The 23,800-nt window shown below is 47.7% G+C and overlaps 1 protein-coding gene across 3 annotated transcripts; it reads left to right on the top strand.

Moving 5' to 3' along the window:
• Window positions 1-660: 660 nt before the first annotated feature.
• Window positions 661-22,332, top strand: XIRP1 (xin actin binding repeat containing 1). Of its 3 annotated transcripts, none has more exons than XM_035554427.2 (5): window positions 758-895; window positions 10,669-10,826; window positions 12,271-12,324; window positions 13,781-13,936; window positions 14,066-22,332. In XM_035554427.2, the coding sequence occupies exon 5, from the start codon at window positions 14,066-14,068 to the stop codon at window positions 21,764-21,766; it is 7,701 nt and encodes a 2,566-aa protein (XP_035410320.1). In that variant the 5' UTR covers window positions 758-895; window positions 10,669-10,826; window positions 12,271-12,324; window positions 13,781-13,936; the 3' UTR covers window positions 21,767-22,332. The 3 variants fall into 3 exon arrangements, with proteins under 3 accessions (XP_035410319.1, XP_035410320.1, XP_035410322.1); XM_035554429.2 differs by having other exon boundaries at window positions 13,751-13,936; XM_035554426.2 differs by lacking the exon at window positions 13,781-13,936 and having other exon boundaries at window positions 661-895.
• Window positions 22,333-23,800: the final 1,468 nt, after the last annotated feature.

The raw sequence follows: 23,800 nt of genomic DNA, 5'->3' as shown, positions 1-23,800 counted from the left end.
CATCAAAACCCTGTGCCATCAGCTGTGTCTGCACGTGTAAATCACCATGTCCAGGCCAGGGTCTCAAGCTCTGGCACACCACTGTGCACACCGTTAGTGTGCTAAAAACACTACCCATTGCCAAACTGAGCCTTGAGGGTGTTGAGAGCCCTCCATGGACTTAGGGCATCGTTAACATCATTTCTTCCCCAAAAGGTGCCCAGAGCACCTCCTGGCAGTGCTGCACCATCCATGGAGGAATGGACTAGAGGAGGGAGGATGGATCATCCTTCTTTGTATACACACTTCCCCACACTTTCCCTTTCTTAAAATATATTTTTTTCCTTCTCAGTCCTAAAATACTTGAGCAGAAGAAGACATGAAGAACCAGAAAATGTAACTCATACCTTTCACCTTCCCAGCTTTTCTCTTAAAGCTCTGGCTGCGACCTGAAGCGGAGTGGGCCAGGCGGTGCAGATCACAGCCTGAGGACATGACAGTGAGTCAGGGAAATGCCTCTTCCCTGTAGCACCACTGCTTGGAATCATCCCCCCTGTCCTGTACTGGATTACACTGGGTATATTTTGAATGAACAAGTTCTGAAAATAAGCCAGGCCCCCAGACTTTCCCCACCTCCATGTAGGATTGCTAAAACTCATGATTGACTCAGCCGGGTGGATGAGCAGCTTCACCCTTCCCTAAAAATAGACCAAGTGGTTCATCCTCTCAACATAGCCCAGTGCTCGGCGATAAAGTCAGCTGCCAGAGGCCACTGGGAGGCAGTGAACAGGACCGAGGTGTGGGGAGTGGAGCTGGGCTCCGCTAGGATACTCTAAGTGCTGCCCAGCCTTGAGTTTCACAGAGATTTTCCACTGGGACATTGTGACACAGCTATTGGGACTATCGAGGCCTCTCTGTAAGTAATTTTGGGGTAGATTTGAGAGGGGTGAGGTGTTGCATGAATACAAAGCTCTGGTTAATGTGAAAATGCAGGGCAAACGAGGACACTTAGGACCTTTTGCTATGGAAGGGGTAGTGGCAGCTCATAGAAAGCTGTGGATTTTGTTGGCCTAGAACCTGCTAAATTCCCATCTGCACCACGGATGGTGGCTTTGGTCTGGTTCTGCATCGTCTTGGCTGCTTGGGCATGTTCAAAGTGGAAGCAGAGCATTATGCATACGTGCTTTTCCCTCCTCCCAAAACATTGACGTTCCTAGGTTTGAAGCTTAAATTTTTGTGTCTACTGGCTCACTTCTCTCTACTCTCAGTGTCTACTCTCTTCCCCCAAAAATGCTGTGAGGTACTGGGATTGTGGTCCCCATGACCAGCAACAGGAGAGAAAATACATACAGGATTTAGACAAGCAGAGTAGGCACTATGGGGTAAGGTGGGATAAATTGTTGATGTTACAACCAAGTTGAACCATGTTCAAGACTGGTTGCAACACAGTAGGCAGCAAAATGTGGACTTCAGAGGGCAATGAGATTCACTTCAGCTTACATCCCTGGGATGAGTAGGATTAGTTAAGGGGGGAATTTCTTCCCCTTAGTCTTCTATCCTGGGCTCCAGGGAGAGCTGAGGAATGTGTTTGTGACCCTGAGCCAAACAAAGGGCTTCAGGAGGGAATCTGTTGGGTTAAGAGCATTAAGATGGACATACCGCTCGTACTTGTGCTCACGCATGGAGAGTAACTCCAATACCCTGCACAGCTCCATAGTACAGAGCTTGTGTGTCTACCTCTGCGTGTCTCACACTTGCTGAAGCTATTTAGCTATCAAAGTTCTGTTTCATGGCCAATAGGAGAAAGAGAGAGGGCTCCAGGTCCACGTCTTGGTGCTCAGTCACAGTGTGAAGGGCCTGATCCCAACAACCTGAGCTAAATGTAGTGCTGTTCTCATGCATTCAATGATGGTTGTGCTTCCTTCTGGGATACACGTCCTGTTGATTGCTGCAAGTACAGAAATTCTTTAACTTCCTCCACTTCCCTCCAGCTCTTTAGTTTTCACCCAAGTTTTTGCTGGAAAATATCTGAAGTAGATTCATTTTTTTTTTACTAGGTAAAAAGGGATTTGGGGAAAGAGAGGTGAAGTTGGTCCTTCAAGTATATGTCACTTAATGAGAACAGCCAAAATATGAAAACTCGTGTTCTTGTCCAGGCAAAGGGGTAGATAATCCCACTTCTGGCAATTAAGGGATCCAGCTTGGGTGGAAATTTGTATGAATTTCCTTGATTGGATGCAGTATTTTGCAGGATACAGAAGCCTCTTTTCTAGGGTAGCTCAGGCTGGGATTTCCCAACTCTATTGCCAAGGAGTATGGAAATCCTTCAACACCAGCAAAAACCCCGGGTTTTGATCGGAACATAGTGGCAGGAAACTTTGCATTTAGTACTGTAAAGCCTGGTATTTTACTCTTTTAAAGCCATCCGTTTCTCTCCTTCCCCCTCTTCTCACTGGCAGCTTTCCTCATTCAGAAACAAATGGAAATGCTGAGGAAACTCAATAGCTACAAGTGGGTTGAGGGTTTCTCTTTAAAGGATACTGCTCAATTTTTTTTTTGGCTCTGGCTGTTTCTTCCAAAACAGTATTCAGATTTCTTGGCTGTCAGTGATGAGGAGCTGACAGCAGCCTGGAAACTCCACGATAAGAATAGAAAGCAGAGGCAGGGGCTCAGCAGCTCCTCGTGCTGCATGGCATCCCTGTAATGCCCCCATATAAACTCCGTGGCATGGCCAAAAAATGCTTAAAGATGCGTGCTGCAGCCCCAATCCCGGCCGCAGAGGGGCCAGTGATGCTTGCAGCAGACATTCCCAAGGTATCACTTCTTCGTGGTGGTTGGAGAGGGCTTCCCTTAAAAGGCCTGGTATTTGCGGCATGCCAAGAAGCCCTCTCCCCAGGCATGGGTTATTTCGGTGGGTAGCCCTGTGTTGCTTTCCCTAGGGGGGTTTTGAGGGGTGGAAGTTGCTATCTCGCATTGCCTTCCTGCACGGCTGTCTGCAGGGGAGGAGATGCTGGTCCATGGGAGCAGCGTGAGCAGGCAGGGGGGACATGCAGCTTGGCAGAGTGGTTAGGGCTGAAAATTGTCCCGGTGCCAGCACAGTGGGTGAAATGGAGAAAGAGGGGAAGAGAAGCAGCTATGCTATATGGCAAAATGGTGGTTACCAACATTTCAGTGAACCCCCTGTATAAATAACAGATGAAGAGCCACTGGAGGATACGAGCACAGTACCAGGGTGAGCAGGATGTGCAGTACATGCTGGATACCCAGTGACACACAGCAATTTATTAAACCCTCACTCAGCTTTTACCAACCCCTTACAAACAGCAGGGCAACATGCAGAAGGAGGCAGCTGATCATCAGGGCTCCTCTGCCTTCTCCAGGCACTTCATACCCCAAAAAAGCAGGGGAGCTGACCTGGAGAAGGTTAAAGCCCTCTGTAAGGAATGACAAGCCCCCAGCAGCTGGCACAATGGGGAAGGCCACGTCCCCAAGCAGCAATGCCACACGCAGCTGTCTCTGGGTGAAGCTTCTTGGCGTTTTTTTGGTGCCAGGAATAGAGTCCTGCGCATTCCTGGATTTTTGCAATGGTCAGAAATAGCCTCGAGCTGCCTCGGGCAGACACCCAGCTCCGCCTGAAGCTAAATTTTCCTGGGAGCTGTTTAAATTACCTGGGGGTTGTGATGTTCCTCCTGCAAAGGGAAGTCCAGCTGGCACCAAGGAGCCACAAACATTTGCAGAAGCGACTGAAGTTCAGGGACCATCAGTTTGGAGGTGCTAGAAACAAGACACTCTTCAGTAGCTTTATTTTCCTTCACCCCTTCCCACCCCCTAGATTTTCAAACTCATCTATATACACATACAAAATGTGAATTGTTCAGCTATCATTTAGTAAACAATTCCATAAATTTGAAATAGTATTTTAAATGTTATTTTCCTCTTCAACACATTTGCTGTTTAGTTACGTTATTTTGTTTCACTTATGCTTAGCACCTTCTTCTGATTTTGGCACTTTTTTTCCAGCCTACTTCCCATCCCAAATTTCATATATTAGCTCTGTGTGCCAGAGCTGCTCACAGGATTGCAACATATGGCTTGCAGACCATGCAAATTCTCTCTTAATCCCTTTCCAAAGAGAATGGCTTATACTTTCTGATGTGTGTTAGTCATTACATTTATTGTCTACATCAGAGATGCCCCCCACTTCCAAATCAGGGATCTATTGTACTAGACACTGTACAAACTTATTTGAAAGGACATGGTCTGCTCATGAAAGTTTGGAATCAAGGGGAAAAAAAAGTGTTATGAATTCATATGATTTTTGTTAGTTATCTAACTATAATCAGTGGTGTTCTTCTGAAATTAAAATCTCACTTCTAAAGGTAAATTGCTAGCCCATGCGGTTTGAAAAAAAAAAAAAAAAAAGAAAAAAAAAAAAAGTGACCTGGACCAGAACAATCAAAAACCAGGTGACTTTAAAAACAAAAAAACAAAAACATGTTTACTGCTGTCTCACATAATTGGCCAATTCATGGCAAAACAAAACAAAACAAAACAAAACAAAAAAAAGCTTGAATTTGAAATCCTCACTGTCCTTTGTAGAACTGGAAATGAGAGAAAACTCTGCGGTTTGCAAACAGAGTAAAGTGTGAGCCAGGAGCCAGGGAGCACCCATGAGGATAAGCAGGATGCTTCCGAGCATTGCTGGCCCTCGCTTTTTAATAGAGGCTGCCAAAAAATCCCATAGATGCTTCCCAACACAGCCTTGTACTGTGATTTTTCCCCTTTCCTTTGGAAAAAGCCACGCATGGCATTTTAATATGTGCTAAAGCCTTAAGAGCAGGTCATGAGGACGGTGAGAAAGAGCAAGAAAACCCCTCCTCCTCCCAGCACTGCCCTTCCCCATGCGCCCTTTGCCACAGCACCCAGGACCACTCACCCTTGGCAGCCTGAAATCGGGGCAGGGAGGCCGCCTGCCTTGCTCCCCTCGGTATGCATCTCCTCCAGCACAGCATCCCCAGGACAAGGGCCACCAGAGCTTGGGCTGGAGGCAGAGATTTAAGCCTTTCCCCACTGACCGAGCACTGCCAATGGGCTGCCAGGCTCCTGGATTAAGCGGCAGCACCGGATTCCCAGACAGCTTTTATGGGTGCTCACCCAGCCGCACAAATTCCCCCAGCCCAGCCACGGAGCAGCGCCGGGATTTAAGAGCTCTTTTTGTCCTGGGAATCATCCTCTGGGAGGCAAGGGTGGGAAGAGGATGGGGTGGGTGTGATTCAGCACATGCAGCTCTAATATCTGGGGATAGAGGTGCTCAGAAATGGGGTCCAGCTCTAGCAGGGGATAGGGAGTTTTGAGGTTTCACCAACACGTGTGTTGGGGACAAGCAGGTGGGAATGGGACACGTGTCCAGCATGCCACCTCAATCAGGGAACCCTGCTGGTAATGACCATCCAACTGGGAGTAACACATGACTCATATCAGGCAGCAAGGAATTGCTAAAATTGTCCCAAATTCTAAGAAAGCAGCCAGCCTAGAATACCACACAGCCAGGAAACCAGGAGCATTTCCATGTCGATTCACCTCCATCCTCCTGGAAAACAGAGTCCCCATTCAGTGTAAAGAAACTGCTGTTTTCCTGCCCTGATTTCCCGGTGCTAAGCAACTCTGGGACATGGGTTCTTTTGCTGCCACCAGCCTTTGGGTGTAGGGTTTTGGGTCCTGTGCCATGGACTGCACAATATCTCGCGGTGTCCAAGCAGTGGCACAGCAGGGGCATGAGACCATAACATGTCTGCACACTGTGGCATAGGATGTGCCAGGTCTACAGGACATGATTAGCACAGAATTAGTCTGCAGAGGAGCAATGGGGACTGAAAATTAACTCAAAAGTTTGTCTGAAGAGTTGCAACATTTGTCTTTCCCTGAGTGGCTGTCAGAGGGTGCTGCTTTTGCTGGCTGGGAGGGGATGCTCTCTGGAGCACCACTCCCTTGGGCAAGCAAAGGGAGGGCCAGGACCCTGGCACAACTTGCACTAGGCTTTCCTTCTCCCCCTGGCTCGTGCAAACCCCGTGCAACTGGAGCTGAGCTCGGCTCCCGTTACACAACCCCATGGGAGTCAGGAGCGGGCCCGCGAGGGGTGCACCCGGCTGCACAAAGGGCTTTGCTTAGCAGCTGTGTTTGCTCAGGACGGCTGATTTGGGGAGCAAAGCCGATGACATGTGGTTGGCCGGGCAGCCTGGGAGATCGGTGCTGAGCTTGCAGCTTCCTTTTTTAATAGGTGACTCAGGCACTCAGTAGCTCACTGGGGTTGGAGGTTGGAGCCAGGCTACGAAGGAGTGCCGGCTGCAGCCGTGGTGGACACCAACAGGTGGGTAGCGTGGTTTCTCTATAGGATAAAGTGGTTTAAATAGAAAGCAGAGATAACAGAGCTGGCATGTTACTGGAGTGATGGGGTTTTCTCAGGGGAAGGAGGAAGAAAGCGCTTTGCTAGGGATTTGTTTTCCGTTTGCTGGGAATTGGCTCTTAATTGCAGCACATAGACGCTTTGAAAGAAAGAGCCCTGCAATATTACCTTCTGCAGGAGACAGAGCAGAGATTTATGGGCAATTGCTGAAGATGAAGTGACTGAATTTTTAGATGAGTAGTTAAGAGTCTTTTCCCCCATTCTCTTTCCCTTCCCCTTCCTCCCCCCATGTCTAGAAAGGTCAGTGAGTAGAGGGGGAGATGAGGAATGATTTTCCCCCATTGCAGGGCTTACTATCTCTGAACCCTACAGCTTAGGGTTGATTATCTCTGAACACCACATCTGGGCCCAAGCCTGGTGCCAGGAGGGGCATACTCTTCCTCCTCACATTTAGTTGAGAGGAGCTCTTTTCCTAAAAGGGGTCCGCCAAAAACAGCTCCATCTCTCCCTGTTCACCCAGGGCACAGCTAATGGGGCAGAGGGGCTGCCTCTGGACCTGAGCACGGGGCAAAGGAAGAGCTGAAGGGACCCCAGGAGTTGCTCCTGAGACACATCCTTCCCATGGTACATGCAGTGTGCAATTTGTCTGGTGCCAGGCACTGGCACAAAGAAAGGTTTGGCAAAGAAGCGTGGCAGAGAGGAGCATTTCTCATGTCCTTTGCTTAGAAAGCAGCACAGTGGGTAGGAGTTCTCAGGTGCTCTTTTCTCCCCTTTTAGCTCCTGGGGATGCTTTAATGGTCGAAATACTGGGGTTTAAATCTCTGAGGCCACAGACAGGAGTAGTCAACCAGCATCAGATGGGACATGTCCTTCAGCTCCGTGATGGATGCCCACGGGTGCCAGCAGAGCCCCTTTGTCCAGCAAGGCAGAAACAAAGAGCCCAGCACAGGTCTCAGACTGGGTCTCCATGCTGTCAGGCTCCCACACAAGTCAGACAATAAATAACACACCCTGTCTGCACAGCACCCTTTGGCTTTGCTTTAGCATCCTCAGCTGGGAAGCCCTTGAGATGCTCCGGGTGCTGCTTGGGCACCATTAGCCACATGCACGTGACAGCCGGGCTCTCTCGTTCGCAGAATGAAGTGCCGTTCTTCCGCTCTTATCTATAATTAGCAATTTAAACGGTGGCAACAGCCTGTTTCGTCAGGCAGAGCCTCATGGAGCAGTGCAGCACCCGCCGCCTGCCCAGCTGCTGCGAGCAGCCCCTGTCTAAGGCAGGCAGCAGCTAATTATATCCATCATTAAAGCAGAAACCCTGTGGCCTTTCATCCATCCGAGCTAAAGGATGAGGGAAGAGGCAGCTCTGAGGCTGGGCTGTTTTCCACTGCTGGAAAGCTTCATCCAGCTGCATCACCTGCTGGTGGCTGTTCTTTGTGCAGCATCTCCCCACCACGGGCCAGTACAGATAATTTCAGGACAGCAGAAATACCCATAGCCTGGGGTGCAGGGGACCATTAAACATTACCAGCCCAGCTCTAGGACGTGGAGATGCTTTTGCTAAGCTCTCAGCACTCAAGTGGTTAAGCGTTGCAGTGCTGGTGTCAGCCAAAGCAGGCTCTCTGCCTTGCTGTGAAGAGCTCCCGCCTCCTACAGGGAGTTTTTAGGAGCTTTTTCACTGTGGCCATGCCCTTACCGAGGGCTTGTGTTCATTTTCCCAGCCAGAAAGCAACTGTGCTTGGTTTTCTTTCTGCTCTACAGCTAGTAAGGTTGTCTCTTCCCCAGCTCTCACTTTTGCTCTTACTGGGAGGTTTTGCCAAACCTCATTACCTTGCAAGGAAGAAAGCTTCTGGTTTCCAGATGGATTGGACCCCATTTGCCTTTCCAGTAGGCAATTCAGCAGTAGTAGGAGAAAAAAAGAGATTCCCTGGCAAGATTTATCAAAGACCTCTTCAAAGCTTGCTTCAGCTAATTCAGCACACACTTCAGTGCTATTCTCACAGGGCATGGCCATGTTAAGGAAAGACCATGAAATCCCAGGTACCTGCTCTGGCTATTACTTCACTTTCCCTTTTCACAGAGGGAAACGCGTGCCTCAAACCTCCCAGGGAAGGGAGAAGCCCTCTGCAGCAGATAGAGGGGTTTGTGTTAGCATGTATCTGCACCAGCTCCTTTAAAATTGGGTGTCCCAGCAATGCCTCGACCCTCTCCTCCCCATTTCCAGGGCGTTATACATCTTGAAAAGCCAGTCATCTAGTCAAAGTCTTGAGCAGAGGGGGAAAAAACTGATATCTTGCAGCTTCTCAGCCTATCTGAAGATGTACCAGATCTGTGCCTCTATCTCCACTGGCTATGGACAGATAATTAATTTTGTTTTGGTGTTTAACCTGCAGACAGCAAAAATCAGGGGAAGAAACCCCATATTTATATGGAGACGTAGGAAAAAGAGAAAAAAATAAAAGGAGAAAAAAAAAAAGAAAGAAAAAAAAAAAGGAGGCATTAAGGAAATCTCTTCTGTTTCCTCCCCTCATGTCCTGCTTATCTCTGGCAGAACCAGGCAGCTACGTCTGCATTGCTTCCAGCTGCTTCTGCAGGGATCCAGCCTTGGTTTTGCATCAGAATGCTTGGGCACCTGCAGAAGCAGCTGCAACCAAGGACGAAAGAAACACCCGCCAGTGTCTGGCCATCCCAATGGGGTCCCTCTGCTCTTATCTCAATGCCTGCTTGGTGCTGTGGACTAACATGTCTGTCTCACGGGAACTGGTATTTCATTTGAAGCACCAGCTCCTGGAATCCTGTTAGCACGTAATGTTAACTGTTGTCACTTCAAAATAAAAGCAAAGCAAATCTCCTTCGGTATTTCAGAGAAAAGCTGGAAAATCTGACCTCAAAACCCAGAAAACAAAGAAAAGACTCATTAACTTTATTTACAAAATCTCATGATTTGGGGACTGAGATTTGAGGGCAAAGAACACTGGAACTGCAGCAGTGTTTTCAATGTGCACATATTAAAAAGTATATCAGCCCTTTCCTGGCTGTGCAAAAGCTGGATTTGTGGAGAGCGAGCCCATTGTTCAAACAGAAAGCATTGCAAATACCGCACTAAATCCGAATGCAGCAGTGCAAGCCTGCAAAAAGAGAGAACCTTCTTGTGTTTTTGCAGTGGTAACAGAGAAACGACAGCCCTGGCTAACCCGGAGGGCTAAGAAGCAGCACACAAGTGCAGGGCTCTCTGCACATCTGTGGTGGGATATAGGAGGCAGAGCTGGCCATCCTGCTCACACCTAGCAGAGTGATGCAAAAAGAAGTTTTTCAGTGGGGATTTGGAGTTGTCCTGTTGTTGGAAAAGTGAACCCCTCTGTATTTGAGCCATTCATTATGACACGATGCAGCTCCCATCCTCAGGGGGAGTGGAAGCCCAGGCTATTTAGGGGATGGAGATCATGGGAGGGAGTGCAATGGGTGGGAGTGTGGGAACATGGGCTGGGTACGGGCTAGCCACTCATGCCTGCTCTAGCCAGTGATCCCTCTGCACACCTCTCTGGTCTGGCTCATCTCCTCCCAAAATAGCTGTTTCTTCATGAACTAGACAGGAACATCCCCAGCTGGAGCCATCTCCATGGGAGGCATCTGAACAAAGGCAGGAGGAATGCCAAATATCTCAGGAATGCCATGCTGGGCCCCAGTAAGCCTCACGGGGGCTGGTGCAGCTCAGATCATCACATCTCTAAGCTAAGAGAAGGGCTCATTCCTCTGGCTCTGCTGCAGACCCCAAGCTGTGTCTGTGGGCCAGTCTTGTAGTCTCATCATCTCTTGGTTTCCTGAAAAGGAGAGATGAAGATAAATGGGTATAACTGCTTGTGAGGCATGCTGACAGCAGGGGGAAGTGGTCACAGAGCAAAAACAGTAGGAATTGACTTAAGTTCAACACACATAGCTCCTTCACATCCACACACTTGTTTTGTTTTGGTGATAGCCTCGTCTAGGGATGCGGAGGTGGGTGCCTTCCCATACCATGGGAAGGCAGCCCCACCAGCAGGACGGTGGCATCAGGCCACTGCCTGGTGGGTTGCTGTCAGGTCTCACCATCCATTCCAGCCATGGAGGCAGTGCAAATGCCCACGTTTTCTCCCTAAAACAAAAGGGCATGATGTTAAATTTGGGGGAGAGGAGCAATCACCTGAGGGTCCAGGAGGAATGGGTGCTCGTGTAGGAGACATGTCCTGCTCACACCATGTCATCATCCCTGTGGAAACATAACTCACCACACCCTCCGGTCTCTGTTTCAGATGAGAGGACGCAGTCATTTTTAGACGTATCGGACAACACTAGGCGCATACTCCAGCAAGGACGAGGGAGGTCCTCTTCGCTCTCCGTGAAGGAGCTGTCGGCTCGCTACCTCTCCCAGGCAGCTGCTGCTGCTGCTCACAGCGGCCCCACACAGCCGGTAAGCACCGCGGCATCCCAGCTATGTCCCGTCCCAGCCAGGGGCCGTGGGAGGGTGAGGAAGAACACGTCTGGTTTCACAATGCTCAAGAAACACGGCATTTCTTTTCCAAGAATGACCAGACCTCCTGGTTGTTTGCATATATCATATAAATATAGCATATAAATATATAATGTAAAAAAGGTGCTGATATGCATTGTGTCTATATATGATATACATGCTGCATATACATACAGACACATTCATATATGTACACATACAGCACATAAAAACACACAAGCACATGCCCAAACACACACACACACACATCTACATCCACTAGCCCATGCATACAGTTTGTTCATTATAAGATATCCAATATTTGCATGTATATGTTTGCACACTCACATCCACACAACAACACGTACACCTCCATGCTATACCCATTCCAGCACACAAATCTGGTGGGTCCCAAATTTGCCCCGTGTAGGGAGGTGGAAATGGGAGCATCAGCAGAGGATCCAGTGAGTCATCCAGACCAAAGCGATCATTGGGTCATAGGATAGCTCATGTTGTACATGCTATGAAGCACTAAGCTATGTATGTCCCTCTTGCCTGGCTCTGCTGATCATCCAGGAGTACCATGGGATGTGATTTTACATCTGGACTTCTGCAGGCTCATCCTTGCTCCCTTCCACTCTCAACCATCTGCAGGGTCCTTGACTGGAGATGCAGTCTCTTGAGCATGGATCATGGCTCTGGACTGGAGAAGTCCAGACTAAAGTACTCCCAGCTGCAAATAAATAAGCAGAGACTGTAACTGGAGAATTATAACTGCAGTGTAGCAAGTTACAACTCTTAAAGGCTGCCCCATGATCCATTCCCACATTGGACTGAGGCTGTGCAGGGACCATGTGTCCTGCTCAGCAATGTGTGACAGTCCATACAGCTTGCTGAGAAATGTTTCTTTACCAGAAACATCCCATCATCAGAATCTGTACAAACTGAAACTTTCTAATTAACCTGCATTGCAGTAAGGTGTTCTGGTTGGGAAAGAAAAATAAAAGTCTGAGAAAAAATAATTATAATAATTTCAAAACAATTTTTCAATGAGCTTTAATTTCACAATTCATAATGCCATTACAAATGTAGATATGTTTTGTCTTAAAAATATTGACCTATAAACAAAAATATTGGCCAAATCGAGCTTTGGAGAAACCAGGTTGTTGGTTTTTTTTTTGTTTTTCCCCTGAGTCTGAACAAATGTGTCTGGGTTTCATTTGTCCACTGAAACTTGCAGAAAAAATATTTCTGCTCAACCTGAGATAAGAGCTGTTAGCGAACCAAGAAAAAAAACCCTCACCTGTAATGGTTTCCAGCTCCCGATAGTAGACATATAAATATACAGATATCATATGTGTCTGCCTATGCAGTTTGATGTCATTTCTCCCTGTGTCTTTTCCAGAGGACTGTGAAGGACAGCTCCACTCACTCTTCTGACAGACAGAAAACAAGCAAGGTAAGAAATGTTACAGATAAGCACCCTTATCTAACCACATATTTGTGGACTGCGGTGGAGTGTGATTTATACACCCATGCCAGGCAGCAAGGAGTGCTTTCATACTGAATATAGCTATCAGCTGCTCAGCTGCCTTTCCCCACATTTAGAAGTTCTGAACAGATTCAAAAAAAATAAAAATAAAAATTATTTTTAAAATTGCATTCAAAGTATGTTGGTTCATGTGAACGATTTGCATTTGACACTTGCTGCAAAATATGCTGATTTTGGTATTCTGGTGTTTTGTTTTGTCTTGTTGGTTTGTTTTTAGTTTTTTCTTTTTACTAATGTTCAATACTTATTTTTAGCCAGAACAATCTGTGTGTTAACAGAGTGAAATAACATCGCGCGCCAGTGCTTTGAGCAACAACTAATAATATTCCAGGCATAACTCTACAGACGTAACTCTAAAGGCATGCCAAGGATTAGCAGATCTGTTTACTGAAAGGAAAACCACCAGGATTATAGTCCTTTTTAGATAATGATTATAGGCTTCAAATACCTTCCCTTTGGATAAATGTCAATCCAGTGCAGGTCACAGGTATTCTGTTCAGTATTTGGCTGATATGTGGTGAAAATTCCCAAGTTAAGGAGAAAAATGCAGAAAGTAAGACTCAAAGGTAGGCTAAACAACCAGTCCAGCCCATCATGACTGCAACTTTTGTTCGGTGCTGTACCAGTGTTGCTGTGAAATCCAGCTGAATTCAGTCTGAGTGAGTCTAAACATAAATTGAATTAGTTCACAGGCTAAGGGGCCAGAATTCACAAAGAATAACACTTGAAAGAAAGGCTTAAAAGAATGGGAATTAAAAGCAACTGTGCTGTGACATGATCTAACAATGATATATTGCCTTCAGGCTCCATAGCAGGTGAATTACTCGTTCTTACAGGACAGGCTAAATGTGAGCAAGGGGACATTAGTTAGCCTCATACCTGTCCAATTGTCCAAGTCAAAAAAGTTTTATTTCACTCTCTAACTGTGCAACCATCCATCTATTTTTATACAAATGATGCTGTGGGGTACACGCGTGAGTCCAGCAGAAGTCATCACTCAAACATCCTTTCCCAAGCCCTCACTCCTGTGCCATGGGCAGCTCTGGGGGCGTCACCAAAAACCCATCATGCTAGCTGCCGACCCCAAAATAGGATGTCCTCATCAGCTCACTTTCACACTTTTATTTGGTTCCCTCTCACCATTTTATTCCTGAGACCTCTTCACAAATAGCTCCTTGGCTTTTTCCTGGAGCCATATTGAATGCAGACTCATTTTAGGTTCCCACGCTGCCCTGAACACTTGGTAGCAGGAGGCAAAAGTTCACTCTTATTTTGCTACTCAGAGATAAGCCTTCTTTACAGTATCTTTGTGGTCGATCTCTCTTGCTGACAGTACAAATTGGGCCTCTCTGTTGCACTGTAGCTGGATGGAAACCTGAAGAGTGTAGACTAACTACCGTGCATGCCCGGATTAGAGCCTTGCTTTAGAGCACATTGCTGTGGAACCAGAGCTAACACCAAGACTGGAGTGTGTGCAGTGGTGTGATGCTTTGGAGTGCTGTGTGCTACTGAAACCAAGGTATGGAGCTCAGCAGGTGCATGGATTTCCCTTGCTGGGCTGGCTTTTACTTTTGCCGTTCTCACTACTAATGGCCACTGGGTTGGGGGGTAAGAGATCATGCTGATGTTTAAAACTGTTTCCCTAAAGATGGCAGAGGCTCAGAAATCATCTCAAGTTGCCATCAAGAAAATGGAAGAGGATTTACCTCCCCCTCCCGCCCTTGGCTCAGTCCAGGTCATCGCTCCAGGGAGCCAGGATCCCAACCCACTCCCTGTGCCTCCTCCAAAGCAAGCCTTCTCCAAGTTCTACCAGCAGCGACAAGTGAATGAGCTAAAGAGGCTCTACAGACACATGCATCCTGAGCTCAGGAAGAACTTGGAAGAAGCTGTGACTGAGGATCTGGCAGAAATGCTTAATACCGAAGATCCCAATGCACAGGGATCTGTGAACCTGGACAAAGTTCTTCCAGGAGAGGTTCAGTCCATGCGCTGGATCTTTGAGAACTGGGCACTAGACTCTATTGGGGACCATCAAGCCACAAAGAAGCTGACAGAAGAAGAGATCATTCCTGGTGGGGATGTGAAAAGTACTTCCCTGAGGTTTGAAAGCCAGTCGATCAACGGGGACAGTCTGTCAACACCAGCCAAAGATTCAGAGACAGACCTTGCCAGAGGGGATGTGCATACCGCCCGGTGGCTCTTTGAAACCCAGCCTCTAGACTCGTTAAACAAACTGTATTCAGATGAAACTGAAGTGCAAGAGGCAGTCCTCAAGGAGCCTGTCCAGGGAGGTGACGTGAAAGGTGCCAGAGAACTCTTTGAAGCCCAGTCCTTGGATGCTATAGGACGCTGCTGCTCAGTGGAGGAGAAGAGCATCCTGCAGCTCAAGTCAGAAATCCAGGAGCTAAAAGGCGATGTCAAGAAGACTATCAGGCTCTTCCAAACAGAGCCCCTATGTGCCATCAGGGACAAAACTGGGAACATCCATGAAATCAAGTCTGTCTGCCGAGAAGAAATTCAGAGCAATGCAGTCAGAACGGCTCGCTGGCTGTTTGAGACTCAGCCACTGGATACCATCAACAAGGACACTTCCAAAGTGCAAATAATCCGTGGGATTTCACTGGAAGAAATAGGAAGGCCAGATGTCAGTGGAGCAAGGTGGATATTTGAAACTCAGCCTCTGGATGCCATCAGAGAAATTACTGTTGAAGAACAGGATTTCAAAGCTTCCACGGACTTTGTCACAGGGGCAGATGTCAGTAAACAGCGATTACTCTTTGAGACCCAGACTCTTGATTCTCTGAAGGGAGAAGATTCAGAGACTGTTACAGCTAAAGAACAAGTCATTGGAGGTGATGTGAAATCTACACTCTGGCTATTTGAAACCCAGCCAATGGAAACCCTGAAAGACAATTTTGAGGTGGGACGTTTGAAGAAAGTAGAGCTTTCAGCAGAGGAGAAGGGAGATGTGAAGCAAAGAAAACATGTCTTTGAGACCTGTCCCCTTGGCAGCATCTCTAAGGCATTTGAGGAAGAAATTTCAGAGACCAGCACGGAAGAGGCGGTGAAAGGGGACGTGAAGTCCTTCAAGACACTGTTTGAGACTCTCCCTTTAGACAGCATTAAGGAGGCTGATGCTGAGCCCATCACCAAGGAAGAGGAGAAGATTCCAGCTGGCAATGTGAAAGCTAACCAAATCCTGTTTGAGACTACACCTCTGTATGCCATCAAGGACAGCTTTGGCAATTTTCATGAAGTCACCTCTGTAAGCAGAGAGCAAGTCATCAGTGGTGATGTCAAGAACTACAAATGGATGTTTGAAACCAGGCCTCTGGACCAGTTTGATGAAAGCACCAAGAAAGTGGATATAATACGGGGAATCACAAAACAGGAGGTGGTGGCTGGTGATGTGAGAACAGCCAAGTGGCTCTTTGAAACTCAGCCCATAGATGTCATTCATCACCAAGCCATGCAAGGTGAGGAACACCCCTCAGTGAAGCGGGAGATCTCCCAGCGAGGGGATGTGAAGACCTGTAGGTGGCTTTTTGAGACCCAGCCCATCCACACCCTGTATGAAAAGTCTGAAAAGAAACAAGAAGAAGATGTCTGTGTGCCCCAAGCTGATGTGAAGTCATACACATGGATGTTTGAGACTCAGCCCCTGGACTCCCTGAAAGGCCAGGAGGAGCAGTATTTGAAAGTCAGTAAAGCATACAGTCAGGAGGAATTACAGGGAGTTGATGTCAAAACTGTCCGGCATCTATTTGAGACTGAACCCTTGGGCAGCAGCATTGTCGGTGAAGCTGACCAAAAGAAAACCATGCGCTACTCCAGCCGTGTGGAGATACAGTCTGGAGAAGTGTCCAGAGTGAAGGAGTTCTTTGAGGCTAAGCCCTTGGATACAACAACTAAACCAACAGCAGTCGTCAAGGATGATGGTACAATTGAAGCTGGATCTGTGCACAAATTCACTTGGCTGTTTGAGAATTACCCCATGGATTCCCTGAAGGACAGCTCTGAAGGCATCCAGGAAATCCCTCCAGAGAAGGATATCAAGGGGGGAGATGTTGGAGGCAAAAGGTTCATATTTGAGACCTACTCCCTTGACCAAATCCATGACAAAGTAGATGAGACAGAGCTCCAGAAGATCCAAAAAGACACCATGAGCAAAGCTAATGTCAAGTCTTGCACAATGCTCTTTGAAAGCCAGCCCTTATACGCTATCCAAGACAAGGAGGGGGGATACCATGAGGTCACCTCAGTGCAGAAAGAAGAAATCATGAAAGGTGACGTGAAAGGTGCGCGGTGGTTGTTTGAAACTAAGCCTCTGGATCAGATCAAAAAGGAAGAAGAGGTGTTTGTGATTAGGGCTGTCACCCAAGAGGACATCAAGAAAGGAGATGTCCAGGCTGCCCGGTGGAGGTTTGAAACAGAGCCTCTTGACTCCTTCTCTGGAGGAAAGATTTCCGTGCCCAGAACAGTAGATGATGTGCAGAAGGGAGATGTTCAGTCCAACAAGCAGCTCTTTGAGTCCCAGCAAGTGGGCCAGAAGAAGTATGTGAGGATGGTCAGTGTCAGTGATGTTCAGCGGGGTGATGTGAGGACGTCTACCTGGCTTTTTGAAAACCAGCCTGTGGACTCCCTTCACGGGGATGCGGACAGAAGCTCATCTATCAGTACAGTGCAGAGAGAGGACAGCCAGAAAGGGGACGTAAAACGCTGCACCTGGTTGTTTGAAACCCAGCCCATGGACACCCTTAAGGACACAGAGGTGACAGCCAGTGCTGGCGCCCAAGAAGCAATCCCTCGCGCAGATGTGAAAAGCACAACGTGGCTCTTTGAGAGCACACCCTTGGATAAATTCAGTGCTTCTGAAGCTAGCGGGGAAACAGAACTGAAAGAAAGGACTATGAAGGAGACTTTAGAGACACTCTGCACTTGCCAGGCTATTCAGCATGACGGGATCCTCATTGAAGCCAATGATATGGAGAGTGTGAAGATGGTGAAGTACCAGCTCAGCACCCCAGGTGCTCCAGAGATCCTGAAAGAAGAGATCGTGGGAGGCCATTTGCAAAGGATCATGCTGCAGCTCCTGCACAGGACCAACGTGGAAGCCCAGAGCGTGCTGGTGGAGGAGGACAGAGAGGGCAAGATCAAAGTAAGCTCACTGCAGCTGCTGGACCAGAGCGAAGCTGTTAAAAGCAAAGAGGACTTGAGTGGAAACGTAGCTAAGGCTCTCCAGGGCCTTCTCAGTCAAGATGCTTCCATCAAAAAGGGGATGGTCTTACAAGAGACAAAGTCAGGATCAATGAAGATGACCCTCTACTCCCTCCTGTTCCATTCTGTCCAGCAAAAAGTTGTCAAGGGGGATGTGAAGTCAACGATAGGGAACCTGCTGGCTTCTTCTCAGGAACAGAAGGCAACTGCAACTGTTAAGCGTGAGGACAATGAGAAGGGGAACGTCCAGCTTTTTGCAAGCTGCATTGAGAAGGGAGACCTGGACTATCTGAAGAACCTCCAGCAGGAGTCAGAGATACAGTCCCTCATCTCTTCCCAGGCAGAGCAGGGGGCAGCTGAAAGTGTCCCACTTGTGCAGGGGGCTAAGATTCATGTCTTAGCAAACAAAGAACAAGTAGAGAAAGTAATTGCAGAGGGAGAGTCAGGGGCCATGGAGGGAGCAAAAAAGGTGTTCGTATGTGAAAGCGTGGGCAAAGAGGGTGCATTACAGAAAGAGGCTGTGCATGCAACAGGTGTGACAGGCACCACTGTGCAATGTCTTGGGAAGCCCCAGAGCCTGCCCACAGTGATGGGAAAGGAAGAAATTATGTCAGGGGGGCTTAAAGTAACTACAAAGTCAATTCAAAGGGTTGCGGATGTCAGCAAGAAGGCAGAGAAAGAAGAGTCCACCTCTGCTTATTTGAAGGAACCCAAAGCTATGATGCAAGGCACAACTCAGACCAAAGTGACAGCTGAGAGGGGTGAGGTGGCCAGAGAATACCAGAGTTTGGTGACTGGGCAAGCCAGCCAGATGCAGCCAGAAGAGAAGGTCCTTGGGAGCGATCTTCAGGCTGCAATGCAAAGCCTGAGGCTAGCAACAGCAGAAGCAAAAAACATTCAACACCACGTCCAAAGCAAGCTACAAAAAAACAGGGAGGAGGTCCACACAGCCTGCAGGCAACAGGCAGCCAGCATGCAGGGCACAAAGACCCTTCAGTCAACCGTACGCCAACAGGACTCTGCATCTACCACGAGGGAGAGCACCAGCACTGCCATCAGAACCACCACCACTACAGTCCAGGAGGCACCCCAGACTCACACAAGCATGTCTCAGAAGAGCATAGCGTCACACAAAAAGGTCAGTGCTTCAGAGGAAGTACAGGGAGGACAACTATTGAGCCAGGAAAACCAAGTTGTGCCTAGTAGAGATGTTAGCATTAAGGATGGCCTTTATACTGCCACGCCCGTGAAAACCTATATAAATCCTTTTGTTGAGTCTGATTACAAAGAGCAATCAGTGCAAGAAGAAAGAGATGTTATTATCAGAGGGGATGTACAGACAGCTATCAGAGCACTGCAAAGTGCCGCCACAGAACAGTGCCTGGTAGAAAAGGAGGATGTTGTCCGAGGTAATTTAAAAGCCACACTTCAGTCACTGGAAAAGTCTAATGTTAATGTCTCCAGAGGGGATTTTAAAGCCGCTATGATATACAGAAATGCAGGGCAGTCCTATTCTGTGTGTAAAAAGAAAAATGAGACTCAAGTCATTAGTAACCAGACAGCTGTAGTGGCTTCAGGGTCGCAGGCTGATAATGACTTTCCTCCTCCTCCTCCAGTTGCTGTGATGAAAGCAGATCATTGCCCACCCTCAGCTAAAGCAACAAGAGAAGGTGCCCTTCCACCACCAGCCTGCAAAGATGAAGTCCTAGGATGTTCTGCACCAATCCAGACCCCTTTTCCAACCCTCCCTTCTCTGTCCTGCAAGCCCAGTGATCAGGATGCTGCAGAGAAGTCCAAGATTTCTCCAAAATCAGAGATTACTGCCCCACCTAGGAAAAAACCTGTTCCCCCTCCAAAACCTGAGCACCTCTTAAACGAGGCATATTGTGCCTCCACAAATAACAGCACAAGCAGATCAGCCAAGCCCATCCCTCCACCCCTGCCTCCCAAACCTCAAGGCCTGAGGGAGGTCAGCAAGCCAAAGCCTCCTGCTACAGAGCTGGAATTAAATTGTGTGAAAGTATGTGAACAATCAGGCCACGGGGAGGGGCAGGCAAAATGCTGCACTTTGGAGTCATCCATGGACAAATCCATCATGGTTCAGGGTATGAGCCCTGAGAGAAAGCTGCCTAAACACACTGCCAAAACCCCTCTTCAACTGGCAGAGGAAAGGTACAAGACAAGCAAAGGAGGACAAAGCAAGTCAGAAGTGGGCAGGGCTGAGACTTCAAAGCCAATGAAAAATGGAGTGGTTGGCTTTCAAGTCGAGCAAGGAACGTTGAATGGGAAAGCAGCAGCTCCAGGGAGCTGCCCGGGCAAGGTAGTTCAGAGACATTCAGAGCTGCATCAACAAGAGGACAGGTTCTGTTCAGTATCACATCCAGCCTGTCCTGGTAGAGCACAGACCCTTAACATGCCAGGACAGGCTGAGCCAAGCACCTCCTCTGTGGGCCACAGCACTCCTCCAAAGAGAGGAGATGACATCTCAAAAAATGCCTTGCCCAAGGTGGAAAGGGAAAGTGTGTATAATGCTTACATGTCATGGGATAGTCAGAGAGTTATGCAGCAGGTGAGTGAGAGGAGGCAAACGAGTCATTCAATGTCCTTCCATCAGCAGCCAGTGAACCCCTCCAAGGAGGAACAACAGGGAGATAGGGGGCAACAGAAATGTCCTGATGGGGAGGCAGAGGCGCCTGCTCAGGAGAAGTCAGCAGTCATTATGCGAGAAAAACCCAAGAAAGAAACCGAAGATGAACGTCGGAAGAGGCTGTCGGTACACAAAGAGGAGATCATGAAAGGCAATGTCAAGGAGGCTATGGAGATCTTTGAAAATCTCCGCAGACAGGAGGAACTGCAAGAGATCTTGACTAGGGTGAAGGAGTTTGAAGAGGAGACGAGCAAAGTGGATGTGAAAGCTCTGAGGAGCTTCTTTGAGAAGGTGCCTGACTGGGTGGTTCGTCAGAAGACCAACCAGGTCAAACAACAGGATAGGGCTGAGACACAGGCAAAGGATGATGCTGACAGCGTCTCCTCAGTAGAGCTGGTTTTTGGGGACCTGGAGAGGGCAAGTGCTGAGATTATCCACCTGAAGGAGCAGACACTTGCCCGACTCCTGGACATCGAGGAGGCTATCAAGAAAGCTCTTTATTCTGTGTCTAGTCTCAAGTCTGAGTCGGACATCGCTGGGCTCTCTGGGCTGTTCAAGGAGTCTCTGGGGAACACCCAGAGCTCTGTGAGCAGCAGCAATATCCGCAAAATCAGTATTGTCTCAAGCAAAGCCAGGCAGGATGGAGCCACAGTAGAGACAGGCGAGGCAGCCTCGGCGGGAGATGCAAAGGTGGCAGAAAAGACCGAGGTAACCAAGTCAGAGCTAGAGGTCCCCCGCTTTGTTCATTCTCGTGTCAGCTCTCCCTCCTCACCTTCCTACATCTCCATCGAGTCTGCTGCCAGGAAACCTGCAGAATCACCCAGGACAGCACATTCCCCACGGGACATGGCCTCACCAGACTATCCTGACACTCCAGGAAAGAGGGATGCTTTTGCTCAGGACAGTTTTAGCTCCTTTAACCATCCATCCACAGGGTCTGTTGGGCGTGACAAGGCTCCCTTCGAGAAGAGACCAGAGCCCACCCAAACAAACACCGGGCTGAACTCAGTGAAACAGCACACCCTTGGAAACACCAACCACCAGGTCAGTGAGAAAGAGAAATGCCCTCCGGACACCTCCAAAAGCAGCTGCCACTGTGGGATGAAAGGAGGCTTTCCAGAATATTGCTCCCTGAACACCCCCAGCCCACAGAACCCACGGAGGCAGAAAAGCATCTTGGAGCTGCAGACAGGGCCTGATGGGTCCAAACTCTACGGGGCCACCCGGACTGTCACAGAGCAGTACGAGGAAATGGATCAGTTTGGCAACAAAATCATCACTTCGTCCACCACAGTCACCAAGCAGTCTGAGACACAAACATCCTCCACGTGCGACGTGGTCTCGCACCCCCGATACGAGGTATCTGCCTCACCCCTGTTTCGGAGGTACTTGAAGAGCCCAGGTGAAGATTTCCACACCAACGGCAGCTTCCAGGAGCCAGGAGTGGTCTTCGTCACTTTTGGCAACTCCAAGCCAAAGAAATAAGAGATCCTGAAGAGCAAGAGAACTGTGTAAAGAAGAAAAAAGAAAGCCCACAATAAAAAAAAAAAAATCTCCTGGTTTATCCACATTATACACAGGGATTCATCTACACCCTAAGGACTTCTCAGGGTCATCGTCTTGGTGTTTGCATACAGACAGTACAAAGTGACGCTGTCTTGACACTGAAGGGGAACAACAGCCCTCGCCTGGACAAGCCAACAGACCCGGTGCTGCACCATACCCCAGAGCCCTGACACTGTTAGAAGCACAAGGGAAAAATCCATCCATGGGCATCTTAGGGCAGCTTTTTCCCCCTAAAGTACTATTTTGGGGTGCTGGGGGGGTGGATATATCAGGCTTCTCTGAACTGATTCACAAGAAAGGATAGGTAGAATCAGATGAAGAACTAACCAATCTGGTCATTGGCAAACAAACATCTTTATGATATCTATCTTTTTTATCTAATTTCAGTACAGAATTGCCAAGAAGGGCATCCTAAACACACATATATGTATATGTACACATACTGACATTGATGGGCGGGTTGGATGGGTTTTCTTTTAAGCATTAAGAAATAAAATTTAAAAAAAAAAGGAAAAAAAAAATTGCTGACACTACCGCGGGTGAGGGGAGGCATTTAACAGAGTTCATTTCCTATAAATACTTGATGCTACTGAAAATTGTCACATCAAGCTCTACAGCTATTATCAGTGCTGTTCCTCCAAAGAAAGATGCTCTAGATGCGACAGAATTGTTATTGCTTTCCTTTATTTTTAGAATTGTAATTTATTATTCAATATATACAAAAACTTATTTTAGATTTTCCATGCTTTCATACATGTTTACTGTTTAAATTCATTTTGAAACTTTGTAAAGCAATTTTCTTTTTATTATGACTTTGTTTTGTACATTCTCAACTCATGATTTTAGATTTTTTGTGGCTTTTTTTTTTTTTTTTTAAACTTTTACTGCTGCGTTCCAAAGGTAAACATTACCTCCAAAAATACTTCGGTCTGGTTGAATTTCTTTTGTTCAGTGCTTGTTTCCTTTCAAAGTACCTAGAAATCACCTCTCAATGAACCGGTTGAATCACACATTGAGGGCATTCTAAATCACTCGAGTGGTTTAGTCTATGTCATCTTTATGATGTGGGTGGGCTATTAGCCCTGTGGCAAGCATTAATGAACCAGCCGCTGCTCGGTGCTGGTGCCTCACATCACAGGCTGGCCTCAGTTTGGGAAGGAGATAAGCTAGCCAGGAGTTTGCTCCACGTATGGGAGAATGTGAGGAGCCTACAGAGCCACTGGATGGCTTCTCAGGGAGCTGGGATCATGGAATCACGGAGTCACAGAATCATTAAGGTTGGAAAAGCCCTCCAAGATCATCTGGTCCAGCCCTCCCCCTACCACCAATGTCACCACTAAACCATGTCCCTAAGCACCACATCCAGCCTTTCCTTGAACACCCCCAGGGACGGTGACGCCACCACCTCCCTGGGCAACCCGGCCCAATGCCTGACTGCTCTGTCTGAGGAGAAATGTCTCCTCATTTCCAACCTGAACCTCCCCTGGCACAACCTATGGCCATTCCCTCTAGTCCTATCACTGGTTACTGGTGAGAAGAGGCCGACTCCTAGCTACCACCAGCCTTAAGCTACTGGCTGCTGGGTCTGAGTGTAGACTTTCTGGTTGATCTACTCCATCTCTCAGTTCACCACTTTACCTTTTTGCAAAAAGGGGCAGTAAGCTCATTCAAAACAAACAAACAAACAACAACAACAAAAACACCATTTTTCAGTGAGACATTATGGTTAATACTTGATTTTTTTTTTCCTCTGAGGAAAAAGAGCTCACACTAATGACTGAAGAGCAGTACACTGGGGAAAAAGGGACGGTTTCAGAGCATACCACTTCATATCACTCAGTTCATAGCTAGGTTTTTAAATAGCAGATATCATCTCACACCATGCAATACCTTGTTCAAGGTGTTGTAGACTAGATAGGTAGATTAAATCTAAAATTGTTATTAGCCCTGGAG

Source organism: Cygnus atratus, chromosome 2 (genome assembly GCF_013377495.2).
Source record: "Cygnus atratus isolate AKBS03 ecotype Queensland, Australia chromosome 2, CAtr_DNAZoo_HiC_assembly, whole genome shotgun sequence".
NCBI classification, from domain to species: Eukaryota; Metazoa; Chordata; class Aves; order Anseriformes; family Anatidae; genus Cygnus; species Cygnus atratus.
The sequence above is the reverse complement of the archived record's forward strand: the minus strand, read 5'-3'. Positions and strand labels throughout refer to the sequence as shown.

What these genes read in the sequence shown, in the direction of transcription:
- XIRP1 (XM_035554426.2), top strand. Translation starts at nt 14,066, where the DNA reads ATGGCAGAGGCTCAGAAATCATCTCAAGTTGCCATCAAGAAAATGGAA.